This window comes from Cervus canadensis, chromosome 9 (genome assembly GCF_019320065.1).
Source record: "Cervus canadensis isolate Bull #8, Minnesota chromosome 9, ASM1932006v1, whole genome shotgun sequence".
NCBI classification, from domain to species: Eukaryota; Metazoa; Chordata; class Mammalia; order Artiodactyla; family Cervidae; genus Cervus; species Cervus canadensis.
In genome coordinates, this window is record NC_057394.1 from 74,014,489 (window position 1) to 74,035,596 (window position 21,108).

Consider the following 21,108-nt stretch of genomic DNA (forward strand, 5'->3'; position numbering starts at 1 on the left):
TATTTATAAGGCTAAAAAATGTTACCACTTGTCTTTCCTTAAGAAAGTGAGTTTAATTTTTTTTTATTTTTCAAATTGCAGTATGAGATCAAAGTCCCAGACAGGAGACATACTAAGTCCAGGACATACATATTCATTTATCTGATGTCTGAGAGGAAAAAACAAAGCCATATAAATTAACTTAAAATTGTAAGTAATATAAAAAAATAGTAAATATGACTTTTAAAACATAAGAGCATAGAATGCTCCTGTTATGGTGGATTGCATGGGTTACAGCATCTATCACCACTTTATCCATTGCAGCCCGGGGTGCTGCTTCAATAGAAGGCTTAGAGAAGTAACAACTTAAGTTGTAAAAGTAACAATAAAACTAGGTATTTTAAACATAAGTTTTTAAGAGTTTAAAATAATTGTTTTCTGGAATTTTGCATGAGACATTTACTTTAATCTCTATTGTTACGGTGAATTTTAAATATATCTCATAAGGGAATGTGGAAAACAGGATATTTCTTCCCTTTAAAAAACGGTAAATGAGAGAGAGAAAAAGGAAAAACAAAATATTCCTTACAAAATAAAGTATATTCTCTCAGAAAATGTCAAGATTGAATATGGCTTGTTTGTTTTTAAATTTATTTGGCTGTACTAGATCTTAGCTGTGGCACGGAGGATCTTCGATCGTTGTTGCAGCATATGGGTCTTTAGTTGCAGCATGTGAGATATTTAGTTCCGGCATGTGGGATCTAGTTCCCTGACCAGGGATCAAACCCAGGCCCCCTGCATTGGAAACGTGGAGTCTTAGCCACTGGACCACCAGAGAAGTCCCTTGAATGCAGGTTTTAAGCTTGAAATGACGGTTGTGCTAGTAGTGACCTGAAACTCGCTTAGTCGTGTCTGACTCTTTGCAAGCCCATGAACTGTACAGTCCATGGAATTCTCCAGGCCAGAATACTGGAGTGGGTAGCCTTTCCCTTCTTCAGGGGATGGATCTGACCCAGGGATCAAACCCAGGTCTCCCGCATTGCAGGTGGATTCTTTACCAGCTGAGCCACAACAAATAATCAATTTTGAGGGCATCTTTAGTTGAAAGCTCTAAACTCCTTGAATTGTCAGTAAAATATGGTATACAGTATTTGGTGGTAAACAAGAATGTGTAAGTGAAAAGAAAAAAATTAAATGTGAAGTAAAAAGTAACCCATAGGAAAAGTGTAACAAACAGCATATTCTCCTATTCTGTAAATGAGTCTTTAGATTTTACTCCTATGAAAAAGGGCAATATTATAACAAGAATTTATGTTGGCAAAGTAAATATTAAAGTGTGTAAAGAAATAATAATTTTAAAACTTTGGAAATGAGAAATGGATCAAGCCTACGTCATTATTTTCTCAACACTTAATATTACTCTTATTACTCATGGAACATTCCTTCTGAAATATAATTATTTATAATTTGTAGTGATATCTCACATATATGTGTCCCCTCTAGATCCTAAACTCATTTATAAAAAGAAAAATCTTATTTTATCCAACTATGCATATGTAGTAAGTAGCAAGTGACTGGCATACTATACATACTCAATGTATTTCTGTTGTTGAATTTATTTCTCTAAAATCTATGGTATCACAAATCTATGAGTTCTCAATTCTGACTGAACGAACAAACAGCACAAAATCAACAGGAATGTTGCTAAAAAGCACCAGCCATATCAGAATAGTCTCTGAAGATAGGGCCCAGCAACAGTGTTATTGTATTTTAAAGCTTCCCAAGTGATTGTGACGTGAATTCAGTGCTGAGAACTACTGACTGAATTCATTCTTCCCTTTCAACAAGACTGCACACACACAAACCTCAAAGTTCCTAACTCACCAGCATGGAGTGATTTAGTTATTATAAAGTGATGTGTATATTTCCTTTTAAATTGTTCAATTATTTAAATTCCTTCTACTTATTTGTAAAGTAGTATATTACTGCATCATAATTACATCATAATTATTGAAGTGTCCACATCCCTTATTATTATAGCCCTTTTTAGCTTTCAGACAGTATTTCATTCCCATAATATTATATCTGTGTAAGACAAAACGTTACCTTATAAGGAACATGTAAAAAAATGAGTAATGAGTGCGGTTATGCAGTGATTCTATTCCTTTACACTGATACACATTTGTTCTTGCATTTCAAAATGTATTTCTTCAATGCATATTACTGTGTAACTGATTTGAGAAGTTTCAAAAGAATTATTGGGGAGGACCTCCTTGGCGGTCCCACGGTTAATACTCTATGCTTTCAATATAGGGTAAGGGGGTTCGACCCCTGGTCAGGGAACAAAGATCCCACATGCCACCTTGCACAGCCAAAATTAAAAAATAAAAATTAAGTAAAATACTGAAAGGGGAGATATCAAAAGCTTTGTGACAAGAAAAGCACACAACATATAAAATACACTGAGAGTTAAGGAACAGGATACGGCTGGGCAAGGAAAGGCCACGTTAACCCCCGTCCCAAAACAAAGTACATGAATACATGACAATGCACACAGAAGGAGAATAATAATAATCCATTGTCATCTCAACAAGGTCAATTCTTTGGCAATGACAGGAAAAAAGTATACTCAAAAATCTTAAGCTACAAATCATTCCAAAGTCTTCTGCCATTTCAGAAAACATACACTCATTCACTTGCTCCACTACTGAAGAAAATGAGCAGCCATAAGAAAAGGTGTAAATTAAATGTAGGCATCAAATTTTTATCCTCGTGGGGAAACATACTAAACTGGGTTTGAACGCTTGTTGAGAGCTGTCAAGTATAGACAGGTTTGTCACAATTTTTTAACTCTTCTACATGGATGCATAACATTTCCTCAAGATGAAGGACTTTTTCAGAGATTTGGATATCAAGTTAAGGATCCTTTGAAACTAAACACTTTGAAGACAAATAGGTTCCAGAAGGATGACAATGAAATCCCCATGTTCCCTTCACAATCACTTTACGGCGGTTAGATAACACAGTAGAAATATCAGACCCTGCACATAATGTTTCCCCCACCAGTGTTTTCTCCTCTGTATCAATTCAGTGCACATTTTCCATTGCCTTCTGTTTTGTATATAATTAAGTTAACCAAGTTAATGTCCTTAGAGACTTAATTCATTTCAAATTATTTGAAAATAAGGGGAATATTTCAAGGTAAAAATGGGAGGTTAAACTGAGATCTTGTCTTTTGGAACTCCAGAATCAGTTTTTACTTCCTATATCTTTAATGCCTATTTATCATTAGTTGCCAATAAAAGAAATAGGTATGTTCCTCAAAACAACTTTATAACATGTTCATTATAACCGGCATGCTTATAAATTCTGTTCAATAAGAAAAATTGTTAAGTACAAGGACTGAAGTAGAAAAATACTATGCAGAGAGAAAAACAGAAATGAGCAATGTTTTCAATGTATGCAAAAAAAATTAATGGAAAAATAAGCAAGTACTCAAAGTATAGATTTTTAAAAAAAAATTTCATTGCTTATTTTTATGAACCGTTTACAGAAAGCATTGTAGGAAAACCTGAATGTAAGAAATGAATAATCAATGATTAGTACAAACAGATTATTGATATGAAGGTCAATAATAGAAAAATCACTAGGCAACATGGAAATATATCTAGTTGATCACTAAAAGAAGAGTTGGTGTATTGTACAAAGATAAATATAATGAGGTTACGTAGGATCTCAGTGGATTGCTGAATTGTGTAGTAAAATTAATACAACTTTTAATAATAATCTTATGAATATATATACATATACATACTTATGCCTGTATTCATAATGAAAAATAATCTAGTCTGGTTTACAATATATATTTTTAAACAGCATTTTCTATATCTATGAACATATACAACATACAAGCAAATTTATATTCAGCTAAACTTGAGAGGACACTCCTTCTTTACTACCTGCTACCAGAGATGATCAGAAGAAATAAAGGAAATGCCAACTTTATCAATTAAGAAAATGTTTCATATTTTAAGATTTACATAGGTAGGAAAAGAGTAAAAGCTAGAATAGGGTTTTAGAATGTAGTTTTGAAGAAAAAGAACTTTTAAAACTTAAAACCAATAAAACAAAATCCTACTGGTCTGTAAGTCAATGAAATAACAAGGAATCTCTTTCTCTAATATCAATGATTTATGATAAAAAAGATAATTTACATTTAACAGAACACTTAAGAGTGAAGTCTTGACTGATATACTATTTTATCTTAAATTATATAATACTGTTCATACCACTCGATGATCATCTTTGAATGTTACGTTTTTCTAGAGCTAAGAATAGGTGTATCAGCAGAGTGATCCTGAAAACTTTATAAGTTGAGATACTTGGCCAGAAAAAAGAGAAAAAATAAGATACATTAAAATATGAATATAAGAGAAATGATACCTTTAGAATTAAGAGCTCTAGACTGTATGGAACTATCATAAAAGTGCTGGGTATTATTATATTAAACTACAATGCAAGTTTAGCTTGTCAAATATGTTCACAGATAAACCAAAGATAAAATAGACATTTAATGTTTCTCAAGATGTATTTTCTGAGACCTTTTATGTACTAATACTTTGTGGCTACCTTCTATACTTATATAGAAGCAAGAAACCATTGTGAACATTTCCTTATTTTCAACAATAAATGGGGAAGTAACCATTCAGGACTGAGCTGTTGATGCTTCGTTGTCTGCTTGGCTTATTCATTCCCATATAGCAAACAAGTAGCACACATGATCTCAATTAACACCTTGGCAAAATAATAAAGTACCCCATTTATTTATATACATATATAACTTAGTTATATACAAATTATACCCAAAAATATCCCATAGCATTTATCTATGCTACCATTTAAAAACAGAAGGAAGTTCTAGTATTAAATCTGGAATGTTAAAACCCTGTTTGTGCTTTATTACCATGAAGCAGAGTTATGTACAGTTACAGTAGGATATTTTATATTTATTCATGAATAACAATGCAATTATAGGTGGATAAGCCATTAGAATTTTAGTGTTGCACAGAAACTGATGTATTGCCTGTCCTTTTTAACCAGGGCAAGAATCTTTGACACAATTAGCTGATCTTTGCTTGAAGACCTACAATATTCTGGACTTCTGGAATACCTAGTTCTATTTTTAGACTACATTAACATTTAAAAAAAAAAAAAGAAAAGCATAGATGTCCATATATGAAGAAAGAGCTGTACTGACCAATACAGAATCTACATCACATGCAGCTATTATAAGCACCTGAAATGTGGTTAGTGTGACCTGATAAACGTTCTATGCCTGATTTGAAAGGCTAAGGAAAAAAGGAATGTAAAATACCTCATTTTAAATACTTTTATATTGGTTACATGCATGCTGAAATTATATTTAGGTTACATGAAATATACTATTAAAATTAATCTCACCTACTCTTTTTCACTTTTTAAAATATAGTTTTAGAAAATTTAAAGTCATATGTGGCTCACATCATATTTTGATTGGACAGCACTACGTGACTGCAGCCATGAAATTAAAAGATGCTTACTCCTTGGAAGGAAAGTTATGACCAACCTAGACAGCATATTAAAAAGCAGAGACGTTACTTTGCCAACAAAGGTCCATCTAGTCAAGGCTATGGTTTTTCCAGTGGTCATGTACAGATGTGAGAGTTGGACTGCGAAGAAAGCTGAGCGCTGAAAAATTGATGCTTTTGAACTGTGGTATTGGAGAAGACTCTTGAGAGTCCCTTGGACTGCAAGGAGATCCAACCAGTCCATCCTAAAGGAGATCAGTCCTGGCTGTTCATTGGAAGGACAGATGCTGAAGCTGAAACTCTAATACTTTGGCTACCTCATGCGAAGAGTTGACTCATTGGAGAAGACCCTGATGGTGGGAGGGATTGGGGGCAGGAGGAGAAGGGGATGACAGAGGATGAGATGGCTGGATGGCATCACCGACTCGATGGACATGGGTCTGAGTAAACTCCGGGAGTTGGTGATGGACAGGGAGGCCTGGTGTGCTGCGATTCATGGGGTCGCAAACAGTCGGACACGACTGAGCAACTGAACTCAACTCAAATCTAGATTATCAACTGGGAAAAGTAATTTGTAAGCTATTGCTGTTACAACAGCAATTTTTGCTTATACTAGTGACAATTTTGCATTTATGTGTAGAAATATAATTTGAAACGATATATATTAAATGATACTTTTTTACTACTCCTGGGTAGTGAAAAAAAGAGGTAATGGGAAATTTTATTCAAACCTCTAATTCTTATTTTTAAATTGTGCTTAATTTTTGGGGACTACTTTTGCATTAAAAATCATCATGAGCATCTATGCTCAACTGATTTTCAACAAGAGTACCAAGATCCGTTGATGGGAAAAGGATAGTCTCTTTAGCAAATGGTGCTAGGAAAAATGGATAATCATTTGCTAAAGGATAAATTTGTATCGCTATACATACTGGATATAAAAAATTACTCAAAATGAATCAAAGATCTAAATTGAGGCCCTAAAATAACAAAACTATCAGCAGAGAATAAAGGGGGAAATTTCCATGAGCTTGAACTTGGCCATAGGTTCAAAAACATGATATCAAAAGCATAGGTAACAATAACAAAAGTTGATAAACTGGACATCATTAAATTAGAAACTTTTGTGGATCAAAGGACACTATTAAGAGAACGAAAATAAATAACCTACAGAATCAGAGAACATCTTTGCAAATCATATACTTGATAAGGATTTAATGTCCAGAATAACACTTTCAACTCAACAACAAAACATTCAATTAAAAAGAAGAAAGGATTTGAACAGGCATATGAAAAGATGTCAATACCACTAGTCATCAAGAAAACATAAATAAAAATCACAATGAGATACTACTTCATACTCATCAGGAAGGGCTATAATTTCAAAAACAACAAATAAACAAACCAAAAATAAAGAGGGAGAGAGAGAGAGAAAAAATAATAGTGTTGGAGAGGACATGGAGAAAATTGGAACCCTGGTTTATTCCTCATAGAAATATAAAATGATACAGACTTGGTGGAAAACTGGCAGTTCCTCAAAAAATTAAACACAGAATTACCAAATGACTCAACAATTCTACTCAATTATACACTGATACCTAAAGGTATAAGCCTAAAAGAAGTGACAACAGAGACTCAGATAACTTGAAGGTCTATGTTAATAGCAACATTATTCACAATATTCAAAGAATTAACTCTGTAAGTAATTAATAAATATCTATACTAAGTGCTGGACACTGCAAGGTGTGGACGGCATGGTAAGGAGCGAAACAAAAAACATCACTGGCAACATAAAAATAAAATGGTTTTTTATAGTGTAAATGTATAGCATAATTAAATTAATAACATTCATTTACAACCTTGAAAGACTCTAAGGCTTTGTCATCCTTAAGTTTAGTCTTTCTTTTTGCATAGTTTAAAAAAATTCTACAATTCAAAGGGATCTCAATTAATGTGAAATAAATATACTGATGAAACCATACAAAACTTATTTTCTCCATTGGCTGAATGAAATGCTTTCAATAATGAGGAATTGTTGGCATGATGCTTACTCTAAAGGAAACGCCAGTGTAATGGATAAAGAATATCATGCCTTTATCACCTATAAGAGCATCTAATTAAAACATGTAAACAGGGACTTATATTTCCTGTCTAGATATATGTATTTCAAATGTAAAAAGCAAGGATGGATTGGTTAAAATCATATAACAATAAACCTGAAAAGTTTCATGAAAGAAAAGAGTTTGAAATAACTTGGAAGATATGAAGTAATAGTAATAATTCTGAATTTTATATTTTGATAGTGGTAGTGGTTACATCAATATAAGGAATAAAACAGCACTGATAGGAATGAAATAGCACACACACAAATGAATGATGGAAAGGATAGTGAAAGCTGAAAAATGTCTGTAATCTAGTTAAAAGTATTATACCAGTATTAATTTCCTTCTATTGACACTGTATTACATTTATATAAGATGGTGCTATTGGAGAAGGCTGGGGAAAGGACACATTGGATTCTGTGTACTATTTTTGCAACTTCCTATGAGTCTATAATTATTTAACAACAACAACAAAACCACAGAAAAAAAATGATCATGAAGAAATATGCAAGGGAAGAAAAAGAGGACAAATAAAATTATCTATTATAAAATATTTTATATAACTTATTATAAAATAAAGTATGTTGAAGTATGTAGGATTAAGCAGAAAATATCCACCAAAGAGCAAGAGAATATACAAAATGGAAGGACAATGAAATATATACTGCTGTTTTCACTATTTTTCAAATTGTTGTAATGCCCCTGAAGAATTTATATGATGCAAATATAGAAAAATAAAAATAAGAAGAAAACAAACAAACCAAAACAGGTAAAAGAGGAAAGGGGTGGACATTATAGCCAAGTATGGAAAGGAGTTTTAGTTCAGGCAAGTGGTCTATCAGTGTCCATAGAGATCTGTGTCCATGTGTAGCACTCTTAAAGACTATCCTGCAGGAGGCCAAGGCTTACCAATTTCTTTTTGTCCCAATTGTCGCAAAAATTGATGAGAATTCATACATAGGAAAATAACTGTTGTTTCTCTTATATTAGTACCATTTTCACACAGATGAGCCCAGCACTTAAGTTTAGCCGTCACTTTCCTTCTGTGTTGATAATTCAGGTTGGATATGAACTAATCATTATCAAGGACTGAAGTGCTGTATCATGTACAAGTATCATACACATTAAGGTAGCTTAAAAATATTTTACAACAGAAAAGTGACCAGCTCAAAATATACCTGCCAATTTCTCCAGAGCTGAAATAAAAGAAATCAACAATAAAAGGCCCTATGCTACTGCTGTTGCAGTTCAGTCCCTAAATCCTGTCTGAGTCTTTGCGACCCCACGGACTGCAGCACACCAGGCTTCCCTGTCCTTAACTACCTCCTGGAGTTTGCCCACTAAGACTTCATGGAAGTGATCTAAAGTAATTTGAATTCCATGCTCTTTAAATCTTTGATTAAATTTTCACAGAAGATGGTGTAAATAATTGGGTAGACAATTATTGCTGTGATTGTTCAGTAGCATTCTCCCCAAGACACATTAAATACACATTTTCTGATTACAAACACTTAGTAATACTTTAGTAGTAATACTTACTAAAAGCTTTTTTTTTGGAATGTATACATTTCATTGTATAATTTTCTCCCTATTTTCTAATAATTGAAAGTGATTATTATGACCCATATTGAGAATGCTCTATATATGCTACAACATTTTCAATTTCCTGCTTAAATTTTATTTATACTTAGGATATATTAAAAGTTTCTTGCAACAAAGACGATACAACCATATTAATTCCAAGAATCTTTAAATGCCTGATTTGCTCCTTTAACTTTGAGATGACATTATACCACAGATAAAAGCTGGGGCTAGGTTAGGCATGGTCCAGAGAAAAAGGCAGGGATTTCTTAGATATTCAGGAATAAAACAGTGGCTTTATTCCTTTAAAAAACATAGGCAGAAATGCTAACAGGAAACAACATGGACTACTGAAGTGACTATTTACAAGTGAGATGTTTCTTATCAATCTCAACTCTAGGCTATTAACTTACTATAATCTTTTATATGAGAAACTACTTTTTGAGATGTACTACATGGAAATGGGTAACTACCTGTATTACAAATAAATCCAAATAAATACATGTCTCCTACTTAATTTCTGATACACTCCGAAATGAGGCTGGTCACTGGTCTGAACACATACAGGTTCATTTCATTTCTCTCCAGACCTTTGTTTAGACTGAATCTCCTTGCCTGCTTAGGCTGTGTAGAAAGTCTATTAACTTCAAAAGGTACGTCTTTAGTCCATCTTATTAAAGCCTTTCATGAAAATCTTATTTTTATAGTTTACAGGATCAATTTTCTGTACCACATATAGTTGTCAACTTGATGATATTCCATTTAAAATATCAAGTCACTACTTTTTATTCTTCCTTCATTTCAAATTCAGCTAGACTAACAGGCAAGTTTCATGGAGAACACTAGATTCTATGAAATAGAAAAATATATCAATAGATCTTTAACAAAGATTACAAAGCTAAAATAGAAAAAGTTGTAACTAAATAATTCAATGTGACATAATTTCACCATGATAATTAGTAAGATTTCATATTTTGAAAGGTGTTTGAAAAAATGTAGTTCATGTATATTTTCCTTAAATTTATCATCTTATTTTAAACAACAAAAACTCTTTAAATATTGAGTACTTATGAAGAAATATTCTTTAGTAGGCCTCTATATTCATCTTATCTATGTCTTTGCACCTCAGTCTTAGGTTTATTATACTTAGAAGAAGAAAAGTATGTCTTTTCCTCTGTACCATCTGATTAAACTGTATCAAATTGAAGAAAAAATAAAAAAAATTAAAAGTTCAAAGGCTAAATCATTTAAAAACAGGAACATAGTTCTTTAGTTGTGGTTCCTTTGTAAGTGCTGTGTTTAGAAGTCCTGGGTTATGGCCTTGATCACATCAGTGAAGTCACTAGAACTCTTTTTCTTTAAGTATATGATGTGTTTAAAAAAGAATAAAGGCAAACAAGACCACAAAATAATTCACGTTAGTAACTTCATACACAGATCTTAAAGAGACTTGCAAGACTGACTTCTACTTTATGTTACTTATATATTTTGGGGTTTTTAACGAGAATAAAAATGATTTATTAAGCATACATTTGCTTAATCAGTGTTTCAAGTCAGAAAAGTACTCAGAAATACTGAGAGACATTTTTTTTTTACATAAAAGTCTCTCAATTTATAAAACATTTTTTATTGACAGATAAGGCACAGAAAAATGCAAGTGACATCTGCTAAGCTTTACTTATGAAAACTTAAAGAAATCCTATGGGATAACATCACTCAATTTTTCCTGGAGTACCTCTGATGGAGACTTCCTAAAAAAAATCTGGAAATAATTAGAAACTATTATAGTACCTTAAAAAGTTTACTTGAAAACTCAATCTGCTCTTCATCAAAGAACATAATACACTCAGAATAATGTAATAGAAAAATAAGGTACATATACAGAATAATGAAAAGCATCTCAACCACATCTGATTGTGAAAATTAAAAAAGTTGACAGAGGACAATAGTAGACCTGTGAGATACTGAAGAACTCTGGAGGAAACACTGTATTCACTGATTAAGCACTGACTTTTCAAGACACTTTATATTATTTTACTCCAGTTCATTCTACTCTTAATTTTTAAAAAAAGATACTACTAAGTGCATTTTAAAAACAAATTGAAAGAAAAGAAGAATAGGTAAATCTTGAAATTCACTTTTATGTCATGAGATTTATAGGAAGAAAACTCCATATACAGTAAAAAAAGTTTTTGACTATCTGTGGAACAATTAATGCAATATAACGATAATGCTAATAGCATCTTAGAACTTAAAATATGTTTTTCAAGAGACCTAAAATTCCACTGGCATGTTCCTTAGAGTTTAAAAGACTGTCCATATGAACTGAATTATCCTTGACAAGTACCTTCAGACACTTGTAATATGATCTCATGTAAATTTAGACCATATTTTGCACACAAACCACTGGCAATAATAAGTTTATGCAAGAGCTCAAGATAAAAAGGAAAGAAAAGCTGATAGACTTAATAATATGTGGTAGTTAACATGAAGTTTCCGAAATCAAAAGCATCAAAATAAAGGCATCTAATGAAAGAAAAACAAATACTGTGAGAAATGCTGCATTTACCTTTCCTTTTTCAGTTCTTCACTACCTGTTTTCTCCAAACAAAATGTTATCTTTCCATGTTTTATCCAAATTTAGGGGAAAAAACACATTCTAAGCAGATAAATAAACCAGAAAATTCCATTTGCATTGAAAATTTATTTTAACCAATAATTAAACCACAGTGTGGATAACATCTTTGTTGTGTTTCCCACTGTGGGAAAAACTTATTCATGCAGTCCATCAAGATAGTTACTCATTCAGATTTCCAGCTATTTTATTAGTACTAATAATTGCTGATCATAACATGGAGCTATATCAACATTTGCAAAGGGTTAACTGTAAAACAGAAGAAAAACAACTCAAAACTCTGCTGTTTTAAGGATTCCTCAGGATTGCCTCTGCGTTGGCACCAAAAAAAAGCCTACAGAACCATGCAAATTCTATAGGGATCAGCTCCATTGTCAAAGAAATGCATTAAGGCCTGACGGAGAGATTTCAGCATTGGAGAGAGCTGCTTGCTAAGCAATCTCCACAGCACCCGCAACTATATTTATCTCTCTTTATCAGAAGTCTGCTACTGCTATGTTGTCTGGCTAATGGATGAAAACAGGGTATAAATCATCATGAATTTGAGTCGTGGAGAAAATGGCAGATTATTTTAAGAAATTCTGAAGACCTGTCCATTTTTTTGTGTGTCCTCAAAGCCAAGGTTTTATATATCTGTCCAACAATGAATTATCTGGAAAAGATGTTTTTATAAGCTAATTTTAAAGCAGAACGGTGAATTCTTCCCACCTGAATTGCATCAAAGGAAGATTACTGATTTGCTTATCAGTTGTTTCTTTAAAAATATTTTGTGGAAAGTAAAATTTTTCAGTTTAATAGAAAATGAAACAACTGGAGCTTTTTTTTTTTTTTAATAAAGTCATTTTTAAACCATTTAAACGAGGTATTTTTAATCAATTAACCACTTAAATATTTAAAACACACTGAATTATTTTAGACATTCAACCTAAAAATCAAGTTGAGAGACATGTTTATAATACAGCTTTGCTGAAACACTGCATAGAGAGCTTAAATTTCTCACTCTTCCTTTCAATCAATAACTGAGGCAAAGTTTCATCTCTAGGGCCCTTAATGGCAGGAATTCCTGGAGCCAGCAAATGAGTAATGTTAAACCTATGATTAGATGATGAGGCCATCAAAGACACTAGACCCTAATGCTACATTCTTCTTTATTTCTCTGAACTGCAGTGAAACCAGGAGCTAAGGAAGAAGGAATTTTACATTATTTTCCCCCATGAAACCATTTCTTTCAAACAGGCATCACCAAGACCCTACGAGTTCCAGACAGATTTCACAGAATGTCTCTTGAACTCAGGACTCTGGCTTTGGGTGACAATTCTCAAATGTCCTGCAGATGAACTCCTGCCAGGGATGCTGTGTCCTTTAACATCTTCCTTATTTACATATCTGGATGAAAAGTGGAAAATGGATCTAATGATTTCCCTATGAATATATTCTTGAAGAAAGTAAACCTGAAGACTGAAAAATAATAGGTAAGTTTTGGTTGCTTTACTTTTGTTGATGCTTTAAAGGATTGGTTGAAGCCCTATTGCTGTTTATTTGGAAGTTAGTTGTGGTTTTAGTCAGACCTCAGGTCAGTAACTAGAAACAGTATATACACATTTTCCTTTCTACTGAGGAAATTAGGATGTAAAAATTACTTATTACAAACATACATAAGTTCTTTTTTCATTCTCATATTACAAAATATTTAATACTTATGTGAAAATCAGGACCACCAGGAGACTTGGCAGAGTTGGCGAAAAGAAAGACCCTTAGGTCCCTATTTTGGTTATCAGAAAAATGTTACATACTATTTTCTTCTAATTGCTTAAAAAAACAATAGCCAGAAATTATAATTCTATTTTTAATTCTGACTATTAAAGATAAATAGTATGAGTAGATTTTTAGATTTTATACTGAAATATATAAATTATATTAAAAAAGGGAAAGCAGCAATGTACCATATCAAAAACCCCTCGCTGATCAGCTGTGTTTTATACTCTGGCTACTGCCTTAAAAAAACAACCTCCAGTTTGCATTATCTCTAATAGTGAAAAAGAAACCATATAATTAACAACGAACATCAAAATTATAAATACTACTCTATTATTTAAAAAAGATGGATGTAAAGAAGGGTATCAACATAGCTATAACAAATTATGTATATATTTGCAGAAATTAAAAAATAAGGAACAATAGAAGGCTAGGTGAGATGGAAAATAATAAGACAGCTAAAAGGAGGGGGGAAGGAGGGAGATTAAATCAATATTTGCATAGCAAGATCATTTACATAAATACATATCTCAATTTATTTTCTTCATCTATGAGATAATAGACATTTTAAAATACATAAACATATACATATATATTTACTTCCATTCTCCTGTTTAATGACATAAAGCAATCCTCATGTAGTTTAATGCAATCACGTGATTAAGATTTCATACCTGAGAACAAAGCAGCATAACAAGCTCAACTACAGATGTGCTGGACTTCATACAAACGAGGCCTACAAAAAAGAAAGGTTAAAATAAAATGAAATAACAGTGGTAGAAATCATCATTCTAAGTTAATTCATTATGTAGTTTTAACTTATAAAACATTTTTAAAAAATAGAATTCCTAAAATAAAATGGAGATACTAACACATTCTTATAGCATTAATTTCAACATATACAGATATTTCAAGAAGATATGAAAAATATGTAAAAATTGACCTCAGACTTGGGTTATTTATTTGGTCAAGGCATTTCTTATATTTAAACAAGGCATGGGTAGCTTTCAAAACTGATAAGCCAGTTAGAGCTCCTTTTATTCCAATGACATTTACAATGTGATTGTCTCAGAAACACAGAATAATAATCACTGAAAATCTATCTAACTTTTCTTCCAAAAGACAAATTTAAAATAATTTTTACTTTATTATAGGTAACTACCCATAGGTTGTCAATGGTTGTAAATGAATTTTGAAATATTAAAAAATGAATTTCTCATACAATTAACATGTTACACAATACTTATAAAATAAAATATTCCATTGTTCTGCTTCCAAAGTCTCTGAATAGAAGTCAGAAGAAACAAGAATTCAATGTAATAATGGCTACTACTCATTGATCACGTGCTATGTGCTGGGTACTGTGTTAACCGCCTTATGTACAAATAACTCATTTAATTCTCATGATATTTTGTGACATACTATTATTATTACCATTCTACATGTAAGAAATACTCTTCTTAAAAACAGTCTAAATGTTGATTATATATATTATTCATCAACTTTTTTTCCATTAAAAGGATGACTGCTGTATATGAAGAGAAGGCAGGTCATGACTGGGTAGTATTTTTAACATATAGAGAAAGATGTAACCAACGATTAATAACAATCTCTGGAGGAGAGTATGTTAATCACGATGTTTGCTAATTTAAAATATATTTTTAAAAGTTTTTAACTGTTTCTAAAATTAACTAAATTAATACTCATTTTTCTATGAAGACAAATATAATCAGTAAAAGCACTGCATAATAAGAAATGCCATGCTACCAGGGAAGCCTGATCTTACATTAGCTGTTGCTAAATAGCTAGCTAAAGTGAACCAGTTATTTTTCTCTTCTTAAGGTGATTTTAGTAAAGAGTCTCAAATGTCTTCCAGACACTAGCATGTATATTTATTGTAGGGAGTGGATAAATACCCTTTTGTGCCCATTCTGCTAACAACTCTACCCTTAATGTGCAGACCTACAGAACAAGTTGTAAAAAGGCATTAGTATTCCATTTTATCAGATCTTTGGGCAGACAGCTAACTAATGAAATAAGAGGCAGATGTGAAAAGCTCATTTAAGAGACAATTGTTGTAATTGATCAGCGATTCTAATGCTCAGGAGATAGAGTCAGAAAGATTAATGGGATGTTTATCACCTGTTGGCTACTCAACTATTTGAAATTCAGACAAAGAAAAACTAAGTAGAAGGCCAAAGAGCTATGCATAGTAGAAGAATCAAAATTAAAATGTATACTCCATATCAATTTAGATTTTAGATTGTAAGGCTATATAGTGAAGTATTAGGTTACATGGCTATATAATGATTGATTATACACAGAATTATTCACCATATATTCTGTGTACTAGAGTTTTGAAATACAGTTTTTACAAATCAGAAAAAAATATGCAATTATATTCATTTCTCACAGACTAATTTTAAATGAACTTCTAAAGAACTGCATGTAACAAGAATATTCGTATTTTTACCCAAATATATGCTATCATTCCATAATAAGAAGAATATAAACAAATGCTCCATCAATGCTTTTGTTCAAGGAAGTGATAATAAAACGACAGGATAGTCAGACTGCAATTTGAAAAACAGTATTCTGGGAACTTTGAAAATGGCCATTGTGATTTCAGGTCACTAGATCTTTGCACCTTTACTAATGAGATGTAATTAGAATGAACAGAATGATAATGGATCCTCCTCAAAAAAAAAAAAAAAAAAAAGAAACAAAAATGAAAACCTAGTTTTGCCATGAGAACACAAGCAGAGACAATTTTGGAAGACTTATCACCTTTCAAAAACTTTATAATCATTTTGGTTGGCACTTTTTCTAAGTGTTAACAATTAAGTATTACTAAGACAAATGGATTTTTTATTAGAGATACACAGTGAAGATATATAGAGATATTGAGACATTTAATAGAGCTATTGAAAATAAAGACACTGTCTGATGACATTATCCTTGCACATTCTCTAAATAAAAAAGCGCTTATTTTTGAAATTCTAAGGTGAAAGCAATAAATGTGATTTTGTACAACTTTAGCCATAAGCTTAAGAAAGCCAAATTTATCTAGCAATGCTACAAATAACTCAGGCTATATATGCATAAAGCAAGTATTTTACAAGCATGTATCTCAAATGAGATGTGATTGTTTTTTTCCTTTTTGTATCTGGCAAGAAATTCATAATCAAATCAACTCATTTGAAAACTCCTTGTATGAGTAAAGGACAGTGTTAGCACTCAGGAGTATAAGTAACAAGACAGTATCTACATCTTCCTAAGGGCTCCATCTTTCAATTCAAATTTAAGATTATCTAACACTTACAAAGAACTTTATCATTTATAGGTTGCATTTATACATGATGTTTTATTGGATTCTCTTAACAACTACTTGAACTAGTTATTATTACCTCATGTGATAGGTTAAAAAATGAAGGGATTCAGTGACTAGCCCAAGGTGTTTCATTCAGTAAGTGGTGGAAATGTGACCTGAATTCAAGTCATCTAACTCAAAAGCCCATTTCTCATCGGCTGCAGAGCTGTTTAAACAATCTGACATTAACAGGATGACAACATGTGACAATGAGAGAGATCATAACGGTTAATTCCATCTTGGGTGATTTTGACAGTTTTCTTGGAGAAGATAACATACATGTTGGTCAGATGTGGGAACAAAAAGCTTAACAGAAAGTACAGAGGGAGCAGAGGACCAATAAATCCTGAGAAGACCTTTATAGTATGACTGGCTGATCAGAATATAGGCAGTGTGAGAAAGTGGGACTGGAGGGTTAAGATAAAATTCAAAGATTATCTATCTCCAACTGAAAGAAATAAAATTACACGTTTTTGAAAGTTAAGAAGAAGAATATAGAGAAAGGGATACAATGGGAGAAATGATACTAAGGATCAGTTATTCCTATTCCATGATGACTTTTCTCATCTTGTCAATTAAGAAGTAGGCCCCAAGGGAGTTAAACATATGTGTTCCTTTAATAATAACAACAACAAAAAGCCACCTTTACCTGCAAATATGTGCTCACCAGAATAAATATTCTAACTAGAAATAATGATGGAATACTGTAGATCATAGCAGCTTACCAGTATAAAGTGAATTCAAGGAGTGTAGATAATCAACATGTGAGAGAAAGAAACTTAAATATGTAGGAGGTACTCTAATGGTGAGGAAACTGTCTAGTACAAGCTTTTGAACACATTATGAACTATGTTGTTGAAAGATAAGGTTGGCTAGCTGACTAGCCAAGATACATGTATTTGAAAAGATGAATTAGGTGGACAAATTTGAGGTGGTCCAGACACAGGCAGCAAAAATTTGCTGGATCCAGATGAGTAAAACACCATTCAAGTCACTGGCAGTTTTTTGGGTTTCCATTTACTAGGGGTGAGAAATCAGCTTCAACTTTTAGAACTACGCTCACTTGCCACAAGGAAAATAAAAAACAAAAACAACCAATCAACAAGAACAAAACCCCCACCAAATTCCACTAAACTGTAAAATGAATGTTAAAAGTTTGCCCTTTGGGATACAACCATCTTTCTTTAATACAAGAAATACTGACACTTTTGTTCAATGTGTGAGTCTGACTTCATGTATATGCAGAATTACAAGATCAAGTTTACATGCTTTAAGATAATGTGGAAAAATTCCATGTCTAACAGGATGCCCCCTTCTGGCAGGAGGTGAAGAGTACGAGGTGTTATGGTGACAAACAAGGAATCATACTTGGAGGTGGGACTCATCTTCTAAGGAACATTGTTTTCTTTCAGCAAGGGCCTTCTCCCAAGAGAAAAGAGCATACACGTCTATGCCTGGGGCAGTGCTCTGACTACATTCTCTGTAAACTTTAATTAAATGAATAAATCTAAAAACCACCATTCATTGAGTAAATAAATAGTTGATGTATATTTATATAAATGTTGGAGAAAAAAGATTTTAAGGAAAAGTAGGAATATTCTTTTAAGAACAAGAGACCCATATATTAAAAAAACATTTATTGAGCATTGTGTCTTATGTGCCAGATACCAGGCCAGGTGCTAAATTTAAAAATAGTGAGGAAAGCAGGACAGTTTATATAAACAAATAATCATGACATATAGACTCTTAGGAGATACACAGAGACAACAGAGTGTTAGACACACAGAAAGGGCAGTGAGCACCTCTGCCGAGGAGAATTCATAGGGACTGTGACCTCTGAGTTGCATGAAGCTAATCCTATAAGCAAAAAAAAAGGAGAAAGTCATCCAATTTAGTTTTTAAATAACTTTCTAATGATTTTAACTTTTAGAAGGGCCCAAATTGTGGTTTCACAGGTCAACTGGCGGTAAAGGATTCACCTGCCAACACAGAAGACACAGGTTCGATTCTTGAGTTGGGAAGATTCCCTGGAGAAGAAAATGGCAAACCACTCCAGTATTCTTGACATGGACAAAACTGCATGGACAGAGGAGCCTAGTGGGTTACAGTCCATGGGGTTGCAGAAACTTTGACATGATCTAGTCACCGAGCACCAGCACAAAACTTAATAAGGTCAAAAACTTCAGTTCAGTTCAGTTCAGTCACTCAGTCGTGTCCAACTCTTTGCGACCCCATGAATCGCAGCACGCCAGGCCTCCCTGTCCATCACCAACTCCCGGAGTTTACTCAAACTCGAGTTGGTGATGCCATCCAGCCATCTCATCCTCTGTCGTCCCCTTCTCCTCCTGCCCCCAATCCCTTCCAGCATCAGGGTCTTTCCCAATGAGTCAACTCTTTGCATGAGGTGGCCAAGGTATTGGAGCTTCAGCTTCAGCATCAGTCCTTCCGATGAACACCCAGGACTGATCTCCTTTAGGATGGACTGGTTGGATCTCCTTGCAGTCCAAGGGACTCTCAAGAGTCTTCTCCAACACCACAGTTCAAAAGCATCAATTCTTCGGCGCTCAGCTTTCTTCACAGTCCAATTCTCACATCCATACATGACCACTAGAAAAATTATAGCCTTGACTAGACGGACCTTTGTTGGCAAAGTAATGTCTCTGCTTTTTAATATGCTATCTAGGTTGGTTTATAACTTTCCTTCCAAGGAGTAAGCATCTTTTAATTTCATGGCTGCAATCATCATCTGCAGTGATTTGGGAGCCCAGAAAAATAAAGTCTGATGCTGTTTCCCCATCTATTTCCCATGAAGTGATGGGACTGGATGCCATGATCTTAGTGTTCTGAATGTTGAGCTTTAAGCCAACTTTTTCACTCTCCTCTTTCACTTTCATCAAGAGGCTCTTTAGTTCCTCTTCACTTTCTGCCATAAGGGTGGTATCATCTGCATATCTGAGGTTATTGATATTTCTCCCAACAATCTTGATTCCAGCTTGTGCTTCTTACAGCCCAGCATTTCTCATGATGTACTCTGCATATAAGTTAAATAATCAGGGTGACAATATACAGCCTTGACATACTTCTTTTCCTATTTGGAATCAGTCTGTTGTTCCATGTCCAGTTCTAACTGTTGCTTCTTGACCTGCATATAGGTTTCTCAGGAGGCAGGTCAGGTGGTCTGGTATTTCCATCTCTTTCAGAATTTTCCACAGTTTATTGTGATCCACACAGTCAAAGGCTTTGGCATAGTCAATAAAGCAGAAGTAGATGTTTTTTCTGGAACGCTCTTGCTTTTATGATGATCCATTGGATGTTGGCAATTTGATCTCTGGTTCCTCTGCCTTTTCTAAAACCAGCTTGAACATCTGGAAGTTCACGGTTCACGTATTGCTGAAGGCTGGCTTGGAGAATTTTGTGCATTACTTTACCAGCGTGTGAGATGAGTGCAATTGTGCAGTAGTTTGAGCATTCTTTGGCATTGACTTTCTTTGGTATTGGAATGAAAACTTACCTTTTCCAGTCCTGTGGCCACTGCTGAGTTTTCCAAATTTGCTGGCATATTGAGCGCAGCACTTTCACAGCATCATCTTTCAGGATTTGAAACAGCTCAACTGGAATTCCATAACCTCCAGTAGCTTTGTTCATATTGATGCATTCTAAGGCCCACTTGACTTTGCATTCCAGGATGTCTGGCTCTAGGTGAGTGATCACACCATCGTGATTATCTGGGTCGTGAAGATCTTTTTTGTACAGTTCTTCTGTGTATTCTTGCCACCTCTTCTTAATATCTTCTGCTTCTGTTAGGTCCATACCATTTCTGTCCTTTATCAAACCCAACTTTGCAAGAAAAGTCCCCTTGGTATCTCTCATTTTCTTGAAGAGATCTCTAGTCTTTCCCATTCTGTTGTGGTTTTCCCTACTTTCTTCAATTTAAGTCTGAATTTGGCAATAACGAGTTCATGATCTGAGCCACAGTCAGCTCCTGGTCTTGTTTTTGCTGACTGTATAGACCTTCTTCTCCATATTTGGCTGCAAAGAATATAATCAATCTGATTTCGGCACTGAGCATCTGGTGATGTTCATGTGTAGTCTTCTCTTGCTTTGTTGGAAGAGGGTGTT

At 33.5% G+C, this 21,108-nt stretch overlaps 1 protein-coding gene across 10 annotated transcripts in view; it reads right to left on the minus strand.

The window, feature by feature from the left end:
• Window positions 1-21,108, minus strand: part of NBEA (neurobeachin) — a 644,508-nt gene that overhangs the window by 328,233 nt on the left and 295,167 nt on the right. For all 10 annotated transcript variants that reach the window (XM_043477413.1, XM_043477415.1, XM_043477416.1 and 7 more), the window contains one exon: window positions 14,294-14,355. In XM_043477413.1, coding sequence (XP_043333348.1) covers window positions 14,294-14,355 — 62 coding nt within the window. The remainder of the gene's footprint in view (window positions 1-14,293; window positions 14,356-21,108) is intronic.